At 42.3% G+C, this 15,858-nt stretch overlaps 1 protein-coding gene across 9 annotated transcripts in view; it reads left to right on the top strand.

The window, feature by feature from the left end:
• The first annotated feature begins 10,789 nt into the window (after nucleotides 1-10,789).
• MANBA (mannosidase beta) overlaps nucleotides 10,790-15,858 on the top strand; it is a 66,065-nt gene continuing 60,996 nt past the window's right edge. For all 9 annotated transcript variants that reach the window (XM_068136832.1, XM_068136834.1, XM_068136838.1 and 6 more), the window contains exon 1: nucleotides 10,790-11,119. In XM_068136832.1, the coding sequence (XP_067992933.1) occupies nucleotides 10,829-11,119 (291 nt within the window). In that variant the 5' untranslated portion in view covers nucleotides 10,790-10,828. The remainder of the gene's footprint in view (nucleotides 11,120-15,858) is intronic.

Here is a 15,858-nt window from a genome sequence, read left to right as displayed (position 1 = left end):
TTTGCAAATCATCTAGATTATACTGGCTTTTTCCTCCATTTTATTTGGTAGAAGGAATGCACAAATTAAGCTGTTTCCTGTGTTCTTGAAGAGCTGCCTAACTGGTGGTGTTCTTATCTTGGAAAACGTTGACAGACATTGAATGTGACAGTTTCTTACCTATGCTGAGGAAAAGAGAAGCCTTTTTTTTTTTACCTCTGGCCAGGTAAGCCTCAGCAATTCTTATTTCACAGTATTTGATGCAAGTCTTAAAAGAAGATGTTCTTGAGTCTTGACCAGACTTGAGTCTGGTCTTCACTCTTTAAAAAAAATAAAAATCTGGATCACAGCTTTTTACTGAAGATGCCATTCAGATCCCCTTGGCATCTAAGTGAGAAACTGCATTATGCAAACTTATGGACAAAGCTCACTGGGAGTCTGTAACCTCTCCCTCCTGACAAATCTGAGAGCGTCACTAGCAAAGATGTGTTACAGTTCTGGCTAAGACCACTGTCTAGTACAAAGCTATTAGTTCTTTGGGGAAAGATATTCTTGCTAAAACAAGGTTTACAGATTCTTTGCCATGGGATTACTTCTGCTGACAGTGAGTGCAGAAAACTTAATTCACAGATACCTTGGAAATTAAAGGATCTATTCAATACTGTATGTGTGGTGGGGTTTTGTTTGTTTTAGGGTTTTTTGGTGGTGGTTGGGGTTTTTTGGTGGTTTAGTTTGTTTCCCTATTGCAAGGTTTGGAATACCCTTATTGGAGTAAGAGGTCCAGATGTCTTCATAAGGTACTAGTTTCTGTGTCTGTACTCTGAAGAGTGGTGAGGAAAGTATCACTGCCAGTGACTAAGAGTTCTCAGGTAACAAACTTTGTGGAGAACAAGACAGCTTCTGGCCCATGACACTGATAGATTCTTTTAGAGAATGCATGAGTGCTGGCTGGAGAATTGAATTTAGTATTTGGGACTGAGTATTCAATTTCAATATCTTGGAAAAGTCCCTTCAGGTCTTCTACTTCAAGTGTAAATCTGCTGTAACTGACACACATCTTGGCAAACCTAGAAATACCAATTTTACCAGTTTGGGTTTTCTTGTTTGTGTTTTGCTCAGCTTTGGTATACCTGTGTATACCTTTTCTTCAGTTTTTCTCCTTGCTGCGAAGCCAAGTGAGCATTTCATTCCTTAAAGCTTCAGGAACCTGCAGTGCTGACCTCTGAGAAGTTTGGGATTTTTTTTTTTAAAGCTAGAGGACAAATCATGTAGAAATACATTAGCCAGTTCAGTTAAAATAGGTGTGAGTGAGATAAATCATGTTTGGAGAAGGCTTTGTTGCTCTGGTGATGCTATAACGGGTAGAGAATTTTGCCACATAAGATTATAAAGGCAGCATGCCATTCGTGTGTATGAAGCTACTGCACAACTCTGCAGGTCTCCTGTTCCATGTAGTAGAAATAAATACACACCCACCACTAGAGAATGAGCATGGCCTTGCGTAAGCTGGTTTTGCAAACTATTACGGTATTTTTTGGCTGTAGTAGTAGTGCTATAGAATCTTTAGGATAGATTTGTTTCTCTGTACTTGGGCTGCTTAGTAAGAGTTAGCTTTGCATAAATAATGAAGGGGTTTTCATACATTCCCCAGACAGAAGTTTGACGTTTGGTAAGTAGTAGTGCTGCAAAAAGCAGAACAATTTCTCATGGTTTGTCTACAAAGAGAAATTAACTGAAATGTGTAAGCCAAAGTGTGTAGTTAAGCATGTACAGCACAGACTGGTGTAAGCCTCTGTTGACCCCAGTTTTTGCAGTATTAAAATGCTCTGTTTTGTGAGTTTATGCCTTGCTTGGGAATGAGTTCTGAGCACAGTAACAAGCTGCTGTAGGACAAGGGCAGATAGTGAGTCTAGCCAGCATAAGAGGTAGAATGTTCTTGTGTGAATGAATCATGACCTCTTGTCTGTGTTGTTGACTGTACTAACTGCTCTTAGTTTTTTACAGTTTGAGGTGTATTTCATGAGGCTATATCTAAGTCTTGTTTCCATAATGCTTTGTTTCCTGAGACAAATTCCAAATTCATTGAAAGCTGCGCTTCAAGGTATCATCATACAATTGCAAGCAATTGAATTAGAGCAGAGGTAGGTAGGTGGCTGTTACTTGATTTAGCTAGGCTTTTTTCTGCTCCTACTTCATATGTGCTGTACTTCACGCTTAGAATTACTGTTTCAGTGCAAAGGATGTGAATTTTTACAGCCTTTTAATTTATAAACTGAGAAAGAAGTTAAAACACATTCTGTTTCAATTAACCATAAATGATAGGAGAAAAGGAAATTCAGGTAACTCCAATGCATATTTTTGTGCATAATATTCTTTCTGAAACTGATGTAGAAAAAAAAACAAAACCAAACAATCAGTCTTCCAGATGGAGAACATAAAAATACAGGCATGTGGAAAGCCATTGACCAGTTACTCTGAAACTTAGGGATGTAATGTTCCTTGAAACAGCTTTTGTTTTGACATGGCTGGTCTGGCATCTTATTGGCCAGATGTACATTGTAATGTGCGTTACACAAAGAGGAAGAGGGGAAAGAGGAAAATTAAAAGAGAAGTTGCCATTTGCTGCTTATCTGAAGCTAGAACATCTCTGGTTCACAGGGCAGGAGACTTGTTACAGAAGTAGGTTGTAGTTGACCCATCAGCCCTACTAACCTTGTTTTCCGTCCCACAGCCACTCTGCAGTGCTTGTCTTTAGAGACCTTTAGAGACCTGAACTTTTTTGTCCGTTTCTACACATACACCTACCCCACTAGACTGAGCTGCTTTTTGCCGTCTTCCCTGACCTAATGGAGTATCTCTCATGTAACCTATCTAAGGAGTGCCTGAGGACTCCAAGTGCTTCTAAATGATGAATCAGCATTTTATGTAATTGCTAGGGCAAGTAATGCCTCTTGAGGTGCAAAGTGTGAAGGAAAAGGGTAACTTAGAATCTTTTTACTGTACTAATTGCTGCAGTTGAGAAGAGAACTTGTAGAAATAGTAGGGGGTGGAGGGGGAAAAGGTTAAAATTTCTTAATTTTTTTAGGTTACTTGAGTATAGGTGAAACAACTGCCATGTGTTAGGATCCAGAATCTAGAGTACAGATACGTGGGGTCAAAGTGATGGGAAAGAGCTCAGTGTTGTCAGTCTCGCTGAATTCTAAAAGAGAAGTTACTATATAGCATATGCTGACAAATGCATCATGAATAATTCAGGGTGTGGACAGTGCAGAGGGCAGACAGCTGTACCTTCTGAGGCAGCTGCAGCTAACTGATAAGCTTTTCTAGAAGAGTTGTGTTAGGAGGAAGTAGCAGTAATCGTAAGTTTGTGGTTACGAGATTATGGGTCATTGCCGGGAAGCTGGAAGGATAAACAGCAGATCAGCATCCTTGGCACTGAGAAAACAAAACAGAAGAGGTCTTGAAAAATCTCCAAGTTTGCACTATCACCAAGATGTTCACTAAACAATGAGTGGCTGTAGTCAGGCAGTAGCTTTCTCATGTCAACGTTAAGATGTCCACTGTTAACTGTCAAAGCAGGAGAGGGCAGAAGAAAGCTTAGTTGTACCCTTCTGTTCTCTAAGTAAACCTTCAGGTGTGCAAGCAGATGCAAAACACTCCCAAGTGAAAAATGAGGAAAAATGTTATCTGTCAACTTGCTAGGCATATTGACTTACTTCACTAGACTAAATTGCCCAAATTATTTTTTAAATAGTTGAAAGTATCTTTTTGATGAGATTGAAATGCTTCAGGACACAGTTCCAGGTCTTTAAAACTGTGTTTGTCAATATGACCATCAAGCATCAAAGGATGCTGAGAGAATCAACACAGTAGTACCTTTACTGACAGATAACTTTCCAAGATGACTTTGCATCTTAAAACTTGAAAGTGCTTGATAACTTTTTGGAGTCGTGACAGCTTCCTGTGGTGAAGAATGCCTTTTAACCTTTGGAAATGATTGCTTGCTGAATGCTGGTTATGTGCCTAGTATGTAAAAAGTGCCAAGAACTTAGGTGGCTGTTTATCTCACTAATAATTACAACTTTAAATAGCTTCAGAATGTTGTGGCACTTTTGTGAAATAGTTTATAGCCATCAAAGTGCATGCTGAATGTTTATATACAAATGGTTAATTTAAGTTGTGTAGCTTTCCTCCTTTCAGCAGATCTCCACCAGTGTAGGCTAGCTGAAGATCTGTGCACTTGCTGAAACAATCTTAGAGGATGCCAGGCAGACATCTCTTCTGTTATTTAGACTCTTTCTCAAAGGTGGATAGGCCTTTGTGCCTGTCTGCAGTCCTAGTGGTGAGAAGGAGCTCTTCCATGGAATTGTGATGCTTGTAGCTGCAATCAAAAATATGGGCAATAATTTGAGGACCAGGTTATTTGGATCCACTGCCCTGAGAATATAGCTGTAAACAAAATGAGTAGTGTCTTAGTGTAGCCACTCCTTGAAAATGCTGGGGCCCTTCTTCTGACTCAGTTGAATAGACAAGGTTCTTTGCAAATTCCTGAGGCTTTTTGTTACACTGCTAGCCATAAAACTACTGCCAGCCTTCCCTGCTTCCAGTGCAAGTATCAAAATACTAAAATTTTTGCTAGTGCCAAAACAAGAAATTTGTAGTTGGGTAGTACAAGAGTGCAGCAGGATATGAGGAAATGGAATGAAGCTTCATCAGGGAATGTTCAAATTGGATTATCAGGAAAAGGCTTTTCACTGAGAGGTTGGTCAGTTGCTGTAACAGGCTTCTCGGAAGTGATCACAGCACCAAGTCTGTCATAGTTCAAGGAGTGTCTTTAGTCACATGGTTTAGTTTTAGTTAGTCCTGCACAGGGCAGGGAGTTGGACTTGATACTTACGGGTCCTTTTCAACCTGAGATAACTCTGAAATTTCTAGTACTCCTTACTTACTGTTGGCTGCAGCAAACAGTCTTTCCTTTTTATTACAATAAAAATCTCACACGTTCTGCTTTTATATATATATATACACACACATGGGTATGTAGTATTTCTAGTGATGTTTACATACTAAATGTTGGAGAAAAAGAGAATTAGCACCCATACTAAAATGTCTACTTGACAAATGTGCACAAGTCAGCTTTGTGACTCTTGCTCCTGAGACATTTGTATCAGTGCAGTGAGCAATGTGACAGGCAGCATCCTGGACTGTATGAGGTATTTCCCTTATAGAAAGGAGTTGCACTGGAATCATTCAGGGAGGTGAAGATTCTTCATACCTAGGAAGGCTCTTGGCTTATGCTGTTGCATAGCTGAGGGCTTGAGTCAGTTCAGTGTGGGCTTCATTGACTAAGAATTGGGGCATTTCTTGTAGGTGTTATTTATACTATTTATATCTGGTCTTTGAAGGGGGGGGGGGGGGGAAGTCTCTTGAGTACCCACAGCTTTCAGTAAAGTTATTTTGAATATTCCTTGGTGCTTGCATTAGGGTCACATTTGCACAAAGGAGTGGACAGAGCTTGTCCTACTACTGAAGTCAGGTGCATTACTCCCACAAAATGTTTGAGAAACAGAGCTGCCCCAGTGGTTTGTCTGGAGTGACTGAGGTGGAAAAATAAATGCAGCTCCCAACTGTTTTGGTAATTCCAAATCCCTTTAAGTTTATTCATCTAATTGATCAGGTGTAAATTTTTGTTCTCATAATACTCACCTGCACAGAAAACATTCATTAAACCAGTGGGCAGGATATACATTTGCTATCTAGTGTCATCTGTTTGGTATGTCCTGCACTCAGCTGGCAAAATGCCAAGAGAAGTACACAGACTTAGTAAGGTTTAATGAAGCTTCTCAAAGTTCCATCATGGAAGACAGTTTGTTACCTGTGATACCCATAGTTTGAGAGGTTTAATTTTAAGCCTTTGGGGGTGGGTTCTATGTTGTATTATTGCCACAGGTGACTGTCTAGTTTTAGACCTTTAAGAAGGACTAGGCAAGCTGTTTTGTGATGTCCCCATATGTACTACTGAATCCTGTGCCAGCAAATCAGTTTTGATTCTGTATCTGGTTTTTATTGGAGTTTGAGGAGCTTGGACAGCACCACACCTAATCTTAAAACAGTGACTTTGCTACTCATGACACAAAAGGGTTCTGACAATGGTCAGTGTTACATAATCTTACAAATAGATTAGGATAATTTCAAATTTGTTTATAAATTGAAGAGAATAAGAGCTGTGAGAAACCTACCTTTAAAAAAAACCTTACCTTTAGAAATCTGATTATGCTGGCTTTTAAGATCTTCAGGCTTTATATGTCTATGCTATGGAAGGTAGGGACCTGAAAACAAAATCCTGTGGTTTGAGCCCACCTCAATACAAGGTGTTATGTGAGAGGTAAAAACACAGGCTTTTGTCCCACATGTCTGATGAAGTTTAAGGGTATACTTAAGGTTATCACCTGCCTTTCCACTTACGCAATTCAAAAAATCATTATTACCTTTTTTTTTTTCTTTTTTTCTTTTAATTTTCTTTTTCTTTTCCCTCTATATAGCATTTGCCTGGAGCACTAGCTTCCCTTCCATAGAATCACCCAGGTTGGAAAGGACCTCTAAAGGTCAGCTCGTACAATGTGGTCTTTCTGTCTGTCCTTCACAAATCCATGGCTGGAGGGCTCCCTGTACCATAGTGCTTTTACACCAGCCCAGAGAGTTTCACACAACAGTTCTGTGTTTTGCCAAGGCAAAATGGAACAGAGGACAGGCTGAGGAGCTGTTAGGCTTTCATGCAGATGTGCTATACTGCCCAAAGGTATTTACAGTCATACAAACACCAGTCGGGTTTTACACCAGTATTTAACCATCCTATATGCATCAATATTGCTCCATCTATGCAAAACTCCCAGAAGTGGAGTTGATCTGGTTTGCATCTTTAACAAATGGTCTTGTAGAGGTGGCACTTGCAGTGGTGTATGGTTACCAAAAGAGACAGCAAGCCCCAGTACGGACTGGTGTAAACAGTTTTGCTTCAGAGGTGGTAACCTTCTGCATAAGAATGGTACAGGGTGGACAGGTGGGGGCAGTAATATCTTTAAAGTACTACAGCCAAATCGGTGAGAACCTGTGTGTTTGAAACCCTTGCATGAACTTGCTGAACATGAATTCGAAAGAGGAAATGGCAGCAGCCTGTCGTGATGATAGAGATTGCATAGCAATTGGAAACAAAAGCTGCCTGGATTAACAGGGTAGAATTTGGGCAGCTTCAATGGAACTACTCTGAATTCATTCTAATGAGCTGAAGGCATAGTTTTGCCTTCAGCTTTTCCTCTTAGTTGATAAAGAATGCCCTCTTCCAGTACTGTAAAGTAAGAATTGTAGCAGCCTCCTAAATTTGTGGCATTTCAGAAAGAAGTTGAATATGGCACACAGTGAAAGAAAGCCACATAAAAGATCTTGCTTTGTGTCTTAAGATTTTAAAAGATAAAACCACAGCCTTTAAGACTCTTGTATCTTTAAACAGTAAAAATGTCACTTGTGTAAAAATACCCTCAAACAAACAAAAACCCAAACCCTAAAACTGGGACATGAAAATGAGACATGATTTAACTTAATTATAAGGCTGGAACAAGGAAACAGCATGTTCTCAGAATACTTAATTACAGCATTGTTTTTAGGTTTAGGTTTTGTGTGTGTGTGTGTTGCTCCAATCAGTCTTCAGCAGCAAGAATAAAAGGCAAAGAAAACACGGAAGTACAGTAAACATCTTGAAATGCAGTTTCCTTCTTTCTGAGAAGCTACCACATGACTTGCTGAAAAAGATTTATCAAAATAAAATAAGCCAACTTGCAGTTGTTCTGAGGTAGCATTAAAACTTCATTATCTGGCAATCTGCTTCTTGAGAAATAATATCCTACAAGATCTCTCAAGCAGCACTACAGTGTTCAAATGCTTTTAGTGCTGTATGAGTGAATTTAAGAGGAATACGCTGAATTGCTTGATTGTCCTGAAAGCATTACTCAATGACAGATGAGGGCAGAAACAGAACAAGGCTTTCTACTGTTAATGTATAATGATTGTATGGTCTTAGTTTTTTAAAGGTAAGAAGATGCTAATTTGGACTGAATTCTACAACATGCAAAGCCACTTGGGGTAACTCAGGCTGCCATGATGAGGTTTTTTTGCCAGTATTGGTAAAAGATGGTTGGGAGTTGAACTGAAATGGGACCTGTGTTTCAGTTTGTCAATATATTGAATGTGGGTTACTCTGTCTTAAAAGTACACACTGAGTAACTGTTCCAAAAGCTAAATGTCTGGACAGACTTCTGCTACCAAAGAGTATGGATCCACATCCTCGAAAGGATGTGGATCAAACATATAATGACCTTAATACATGTTCAGTAATGTTTCTAGGATCTATCTAGGGTGGATTCTTATGGTGTTCTGAATGAGGTATAGAATCATATGTGTGAAAGCCCAAGCTAAACCAGGTGTCTGGTATCCTTATTCTTCTCTCCATTTCACTCACACTCTATGGAGAAGGAGGAGCATATTTTTGTGCCACTTTATTCCTATGTGATTTGGTGTATGGACTGTATATATGTTGTTGCAGTCATTAATGCTTTGGCATCCCAAGATGTTTTATGTATTCTTTACTCCTCTAATTTTATAGTCTATGCTAATAGACAATAAGGAAACATAAGGACATAAATGGAAAAACTTAATCAAGTCCTGCAATTAACTGTTTTTTCTATGAATGCTGTTGGTTGGTTGAGAGTTGGGTCTATTCAGTCTGGAGAAGAGAAGGCTCCAAGGACACCTTGTTGTAGCCTTCCAGTATCTGAAGGGGGCCTACAAAGCTGGTGAGGGACTTTTTAGGGTGTCAGGTAATGATAGGGCTAGGGTGAATGGAGCAAAAATAGAAATGAGTGGATTCAGATTGGATATTAGGAAGAAATTCTTCACTAGTGGTGAGACACTGGAAGAAGGTGCCCAGAGAGGTGGTCGAAGCCTCGCCCCTGGAAGTTTTGAAGGCCAGGCTGGATGTGGCTCTGAGCAACCTGATGTAGTGTGAGGTGTCCCTGCCCTTGGCAGGAGGGTTGGAGCCAGATGATCCTTGAGGTCCCTTCCAACCCAAACAGTGCTGTAATTCTATGATTTCTATGTATGCAGCTACAAGCAGTTAGTAATTTTCTTTCTTTGTATGCACAGTGACCTGATTCTTCTGTTAAATGTATAGAATTATATAGCAACAGGAAAATAAATGACACTACTGCTAGCATTACTTCTTTAAAGGTAGTGACAAGATTTTCTGTTCTTTACCACCTCAATTAAGTGTATTCTGAGGCAGAAAACTACCTGCCTGACTAACTTTCTGACTTGGTTCATTCATTTAATCAGCTATGCTTTAAGAATAAACCACAGAAAACCCTGCCATTACCCACCAAAATAATTCCATTCCAAACCCCAGCGTCACACAAATATGCTACAAACCATACACTGAGGTCATGAAGCAATTGCTGAAATTGTAATTTTCAATTTCATGTTGAGCTATGTGAGGGAATAAAATAATTTCTATTGTATAAAAAGCAACCTAAGTGCTTTCAATCTGCTTATGGCTGAGCAGGCATAGAGGGAACCTAGTCTTCAAAGTTCTTACATACTCTTCTGTTTTGTGTTGTCACTTTGGTTTTGGGCTAATTGCTCTTGCACTTGGGAGAGTCTTTGAAGCCTGGGCACATTTTTATATTGTAAAATGAGATTCAGTGGATTGCACAGCTGTTTTCCACCTACTGTACAGCTTCAGGTGGAGAAACAACTACACAAAGTACAACCATGCCATGGCAGGAAACATCTCCAGTTCTTGGAGGTAATCTAGGCCCCTCAGCACCTGGGCTCATTGCAAAGAAAGCATGAAGAAGGGTGGCTGACTACCCCAGAGAGCAGCTCAGGCCACTGATTGCCTCTTGCTCCTTCCACTGAACTGTTTTAAGAACTAGTTGTTTTAATTCCTGGTTTGGTGCTGTGAATGAAGGTGTAAGCTATCAAGCGCACATAGGAAAGCTACACTGTGTTTTGGGAACCATAGTTTACGTTGTTTCTATGAAGCTGACCCTTCTCCTTTGCAGGTGAAAAGAGTCGATTTTCTAAACCAGATCCACAGCAACAGTGCTAGTAGTGCTTTATGGGAAACCAAGGTACTTTTAAAATGAGGTGTTCATGTTTGTTCTGTGATTTTATGGGAAAAGGAGCTGGAACTCAGGCCATATGAGATCTCATGACTTGAGGGAGTCAGTACTGCACGTACCTGTTGCAGTGTTGGCACAGCGCTTCCTCATACCTCCCACTTCCCAGCAGTTCTCTAGAGGCCTCAGTCAATTTACCACATCTGAAAGATTTGTAACTTTATACCACGCCGGTTATCAATGGCCTCACTGTGCCTCTGGGAGGAAAAAAAAACACAGTTGTGTTGGGTTTTGTTTGCTTTTTTTTTCCCCCTGCTGTTACTGTGTAGGGCCTGCTCGAGCAGCCTTTCTGCCCTCACGTTGTGCTGACTTCCTTGGACAGAGGAGGGGAGGGGGTGGGAAAGCAGGCCCCTCGCTTTGTGTCACAGACATCGAAGGCGGGCTGCGCCCAGCGGCGGGGCAAAGGCGCTCTGCGGCTGCCGCTGGCCGGCCTCAGCGCCATCTTCCCCCTGCTCGCGCCCAGAGCGGCCCCGGCCCCTCAGGAGCCGATAACGGGCGGCGGGAGGAGGTGCGCGCGCGCTCGCCCGGCCCCACCTCACGGCTGCCGGCGGCCGCAGGGGCCGGCTCTTCCCCGTGTCTGTCCGCCCGCCCGTCGTCCCGCAGCAGTGTCTCTGCGGGCCATGGTGGTGAGGCGGCACCCTGACGGGGCCCCGGAGCTGGCCGGCCGCCCCTGCCGGCCGCCATGCTGGCAGGCAGGGCGGCGGACGGGCGCCGCCATGAGCCGAGCTGCGCTGCTGCTGGTGTTGCTGGTGGCGGCTGCCGGCCGGGCCAGCGTCTCGGCCGAGGCCGGCCCGGAGGTGCACAGCTTGCGGGGAAGCTGGCGGCTAGGCAACGGGAACGGCTCAGTGGTGCTCCGCGGGGAGGTGCCGGGTTGCGTGCACACCGCCCTGCAGCGCCGGGGCCTCATCCAGGTACGGTAGGCAGCCGCGCCGGCGCACCTCGCCCGGCGACCCTCACCCACGGTGGTGACCCGGCGGTGGGGCCGCGTCCCGCCGTGCCAGCGGCGCGGTGAGGGCAGCCAGGCCGGATGCTGCGGTGTGGTGGCGCCCGAGGAGAAGCCTTGCGCTCGCCATGCCGCTCAGAAGCGGGCAGCCTGCCACAAAACAAAACCAGCCCCCCCGTGAGATCTACATAAGTATGGTTAGAGGCAGTCCCCTCACGCCTCAGACCAGCGCTTTGTCCCAGGAGTTGCCTCAACTGCCGCAGGTTTTGGTGGCCTTGCTGCTACGCCACCCAGACTTGGGTTTCCTTATCCCTTTCAGTGGTGCAGGGTTTGGTGGCTGCGGCATCCTCAGGTGGATAACTAGAGGTTATCCATGACAGAACAGTTTGAAATTGGGCCAGGGATACAAGTGCCAGCCCATGCTCTAGTGTGTGACACTCCGTGGATTTGACACGGAACACAAGATACCTACACAGCATCTAAGTCATGTTTCCTCACATCGTTACCTCAAAGTAACGAAAAACTAACCCTACCCTGTTGAAGTTTGACATGTTGAAGCAAGAAGTCTAGGGATTTCAGACGTTCCAGTCCATTAAAAATCCCTTTTAACACTTGCAGAGCACATCAGAATGCCTGAGATCGTACACTCCCATGCTGCCTAAAGGAAGTATATTCAGGCAAATTAGTGTAAAACTGATAGATTTAAAAGCTTAGTTCCTGCCTTAACACTTCTAAGAAGCGTTGCTGCTTCTGTTTGCTGTTGCCTCTTTTAGGTTTCAGATTTATGAAAATGTAGTGACCACTTTCTGGTACAAGTGATCAAAATGTCAGTTGCAGATTGGTGGTGAAGTACCCTAACACCAGCATAAGCTCTGCTTGACTCTCAGACATGACAAACATGACACTAACTGAGTCATTATTACGATGCTTTTCAAAAAGGAAATATGTGGAAAGTGAAATGTGTAGCTGGAACAAGGAAAAGAAACAAAACGTAGTGAAAATAACAACCTATAAAACTGATAAATACACTTACGTACTGGAAAATATGAAGTACTGTCACACATCTGACAACTAACAGAGATTCAAAGATAAACCTCAAGAGATATCAGATATATACATAATAGTATTTATGGCAGGCTCAGTGTTGCATTTCTTGTACAATATTTATTTAAAACATGAATTCTAGATGCATGCATTTTGTATAGAATTGTGAATTTGTTATTCTTCAGATTATTATCCTGCATTGCTGTGACTGAGGTTAGAGAGGTATAAGGAGAAAGTTATGCCACTTTAGGCAGGGTAATTTTAGCATCATTCTGTGTTGGCACAGGCCGGGAATCCCAGTGCTAATAATAGAGTCCAAAGAGTGTCACTGACAGATAAAAGAAATAGTCAACACTGGAAAAGTAAATACACGAAGAAGGGATAAGCTGAGCCGTGATGGTCTGTTTCAACATTTCTGTGCTAAGTGACGTGACGTTCTACATATACACAATTAAGGTTTTAAAATGGCTTTTCTAAAACTTAAAAAGTGCAGCAGGCAGGTAGACTATATATGGAAGATCAGTGAAGAGAACTGCCAGTTTCTCCCATGCAAAAGTGCCTAAGGTAAACAGAGTGCCTCAGATGTTCAGCTGTGCTGGGAGGTGTTGCTATAATGTGAATAATTCAGGAGAGACTGTGACCAATGCACTGACTCATGCGTGTGACGTAATGAAAGACTCATGTTTAACTACACACGTTAAGTACTCTTACGAAGTGAGAAAATGTAATTGCTAATTTAGCTGCCTTGCTGTAAACTGACTTGTAATTTTAGTCATTTCAAGCAGCAGTGTGCTATTTGGAAATGAGGCTGCCACCATGAACTCGCGTGTGCCTGGGTAGAATCTCAAGCCTGCCCAGAGGTGTGAAAGCTTAGTCAGCCTACTGGCCAGCAGCATGGGTCTTGCTTAATAGGTGGATGTGTGCTTGGCTAATTAAGTCGATGATGGTAGCTTGTGGACACTTAGAACATGCTTACGTGAATACAAGTATGCTCTTGCTCCAAACACGTGCTGACATGTCCGGATATGAACCCGCTGTAGTCTGGAAACTGTTGCTAAGTTGGTGGCAATTGGTTAGAATTGGTACAGTCCGTTGAGGAGCTCACTTAACCAAAATGCTTCACCAGTGCTGTTGCTTGACCCCTCAACAGAACCCAGCTGGTGTCTGGTTAGTTCCGAGCTCAGAGTGAGCTAACTTGTTTCTATGTATGGGTGTGTACAGATAATTTAAGATCTTCTGCTCAGTGCTGATCAGGCTGCACCGTGAGCACTCTGTACAGTTTTGGTCCCTGCTGTACAAGAAGGATGTGTACAGGCTGGAAAGGGTCTAGAGAAGGGCCACAAGAATGATAAGAGAACTGGCAGACTTGTCATGAAGGGAAAGCTGAGAGAACTGGGTTTGTTCAGCCTTGAGAAGAGAAGGCTTAGGAGAGACCTCATAACTATGTATGAGTACATAAAGGGTGGCATTCGTGAGGAAAGAGGCTCCCTTTTTACAAACAATCCCATGGTAAGGACAAGGGGTAATGGGGGCAAGATGCTACTGGGGAGATTTGGACTGGAAAAAAGTTTTTCACCATTCAAACTATTGGGGGTTTATTCCAATGTCTAAGAGAGATGGTGGATTCCCCTGCATTAGGCAGTTTCAAGGCCCAGCTTGACAGGGTGCTGGGCCATCTTATTTAAACTCTATTCTTACCCTGAAAGTTTGGACTAGGTGATCCTTGAGGTCCCTTCCAACCTGATATTCTGTGACTCTATGAATCAATTTAAGCTCATTCTTACTCAGTTTAGCAAAGCCCAGTTTATAGAAATAAACATTCACACAAATACTTGCACAGGGACATTTTTGTTTAAAAGATAGTCTGGAGAGCATACCGAAATAATGGGAGCAGCCTTAGCAGATTTCAAAGCTACCATAGGTAGTGTTAAATGTCATCAATCCCAGCCACCACAGCTGCAGCATTCAGCAGAGCACCAAACCTGTGTTGTTTGGAGGGAGTCAGTGATGTAATTCCTTGTTGCAATGTGTGGCTCCTTCTGCAAAAAATGTGCTCAGCTGTTAGTCCTGAGGTTTCTCCACTGCAGTGAAAATGCTTATGACCAAATGTTTTCAAAAGCAGCTGCTTAAAATCATATTCCTGTGTTTTTATTCAAACAAAAGCATGTACACAGCCTGAATTTTAGAGGCAGAGAGCCATAGTGCTCATTGCCTCTGGAAATCAGCCCTTTTTGAGGTTGTGTCAAGTGTAGAATGAGGAGTTGTACTGTGTAATTGCCTAAATACCTTGGCAGTTATAATAAAAGCTTTGATCCAGAGTTTGTTGGATTTTTTTTTCCACTTGCTCCTTTTGCTCTTTGCCATTAAGTGTAAGATTTTCATTCATCCTACTCAAAATGTCACTAGAACAGCAATCCAAAAGCTTACTGCTTGTAATCAAAAGTGAAGACTGGTCTGAAAAGCTATACCAGGAGATAGTAAAACAAAGCTAGTGGGAACTAAATCCTTCTGGGTAACAAAACTTGCATGTTCAGTGAGCTGATGAAATCTAAGTGTTGTTTTTCTGTGTGATCTGCAAACAGCAAATCACACTGTACCCTTTCCTTCTGCATACATGGGATTTTTGCATGGGTTAGCACCCAAACCAGAAATTGAAACCAAAATTTGGGAGGGACTGCTCCAGTAATGTAACTTCGTGGCTATCTCACAAATGAGGGGAAGGAGGGAAGCCAGAATAAATTGCCAAATATTAGGCCTGCAAAATGCTGTCTTAGATTGCAAGAGTAAGCTGCAAACAACTTATTTATCAGTGTGTGGTTAATTTCAAATTTAGGTCAATGCACAAACTGGTTCTGCTCAGGGATACTTTAGCTGATGGCATATCTGCAGCCTGACTTCCATCTCCTGTGCAGGCCTCACATCTCTCTGACATTACTCATCTCTCTGGATCCTCCCAGCATTTGTTCTAGAGATGTGTTTTCACAGGATCACAGGATGTTAGGGGGTGGAAGCAACCTCCCGCTAGAACAGGACCACATAACCATATAGTCTAGTGCAGGTCACACAGGAACACATCCAGATGGCTCTTGAAAGTCTCCAGAGAAGGAGACCCTTTTAAGACCTTTTGGTTTATAAAATACACATTGGATGAACACAGCTTTCTGAATGCACCAAATACATGTTGGAAAATCCTCTTGGGGGAAGATACTTTTCAGTTTCCTGCCAAAGTATTGTTTTCTTCCATGTTCAATCAGCCTACTTCAAATGCTGGATTAACTATGGTAAGAGCTCTAAGGGTAGGAGATAGCATTGGAGTGTATGTTTAGTGTGGTTGTTTTAAAAACATTTCATTAGCTCTCCGTAGCTCTTTCTACTATTTGCAAGTCAAATTTTAAAAAGGCAATAAAAATGCATATAACCACGGTAGTAGTCACTTGAATAAAGTCAGTGCAAAGCTCAGGTGTAAGAGTGGACATGATACAAATTTTAATCTATTGCAAACCCTACATCTCTGGAAAAAGATTTGCAGAAATCATTTTGTCTGAGGATTTAGTTTTTAACTACTGTCAGCATAGTATTGTCTCTCAGGCACAGTTCTGATAAGTAAAATGTATCAGCAGTTAGCTTGTGCATTAAATCTTTGTGCTTGAAATAGCTGTCCTC

Source organism: Melanerpes formicivorus, unplaced genomic scaffold (genome assembly GCF_026170545.1).
Source record: "Melanerpes formicivorus ecotype bairdi unplaced genomic scaffold, bMelFor1.0.p_v2 SCAF_4, whole genome shotgun sequence".
NCBI lineage: Eukaryota > Metazoa > Chordata > Aves > Piciformes > Picidae > Melanerpes > Melanerpes formicivorus.
This window is presented reverse-complemented; position numbering and strand designations above follow the sequence as displayed.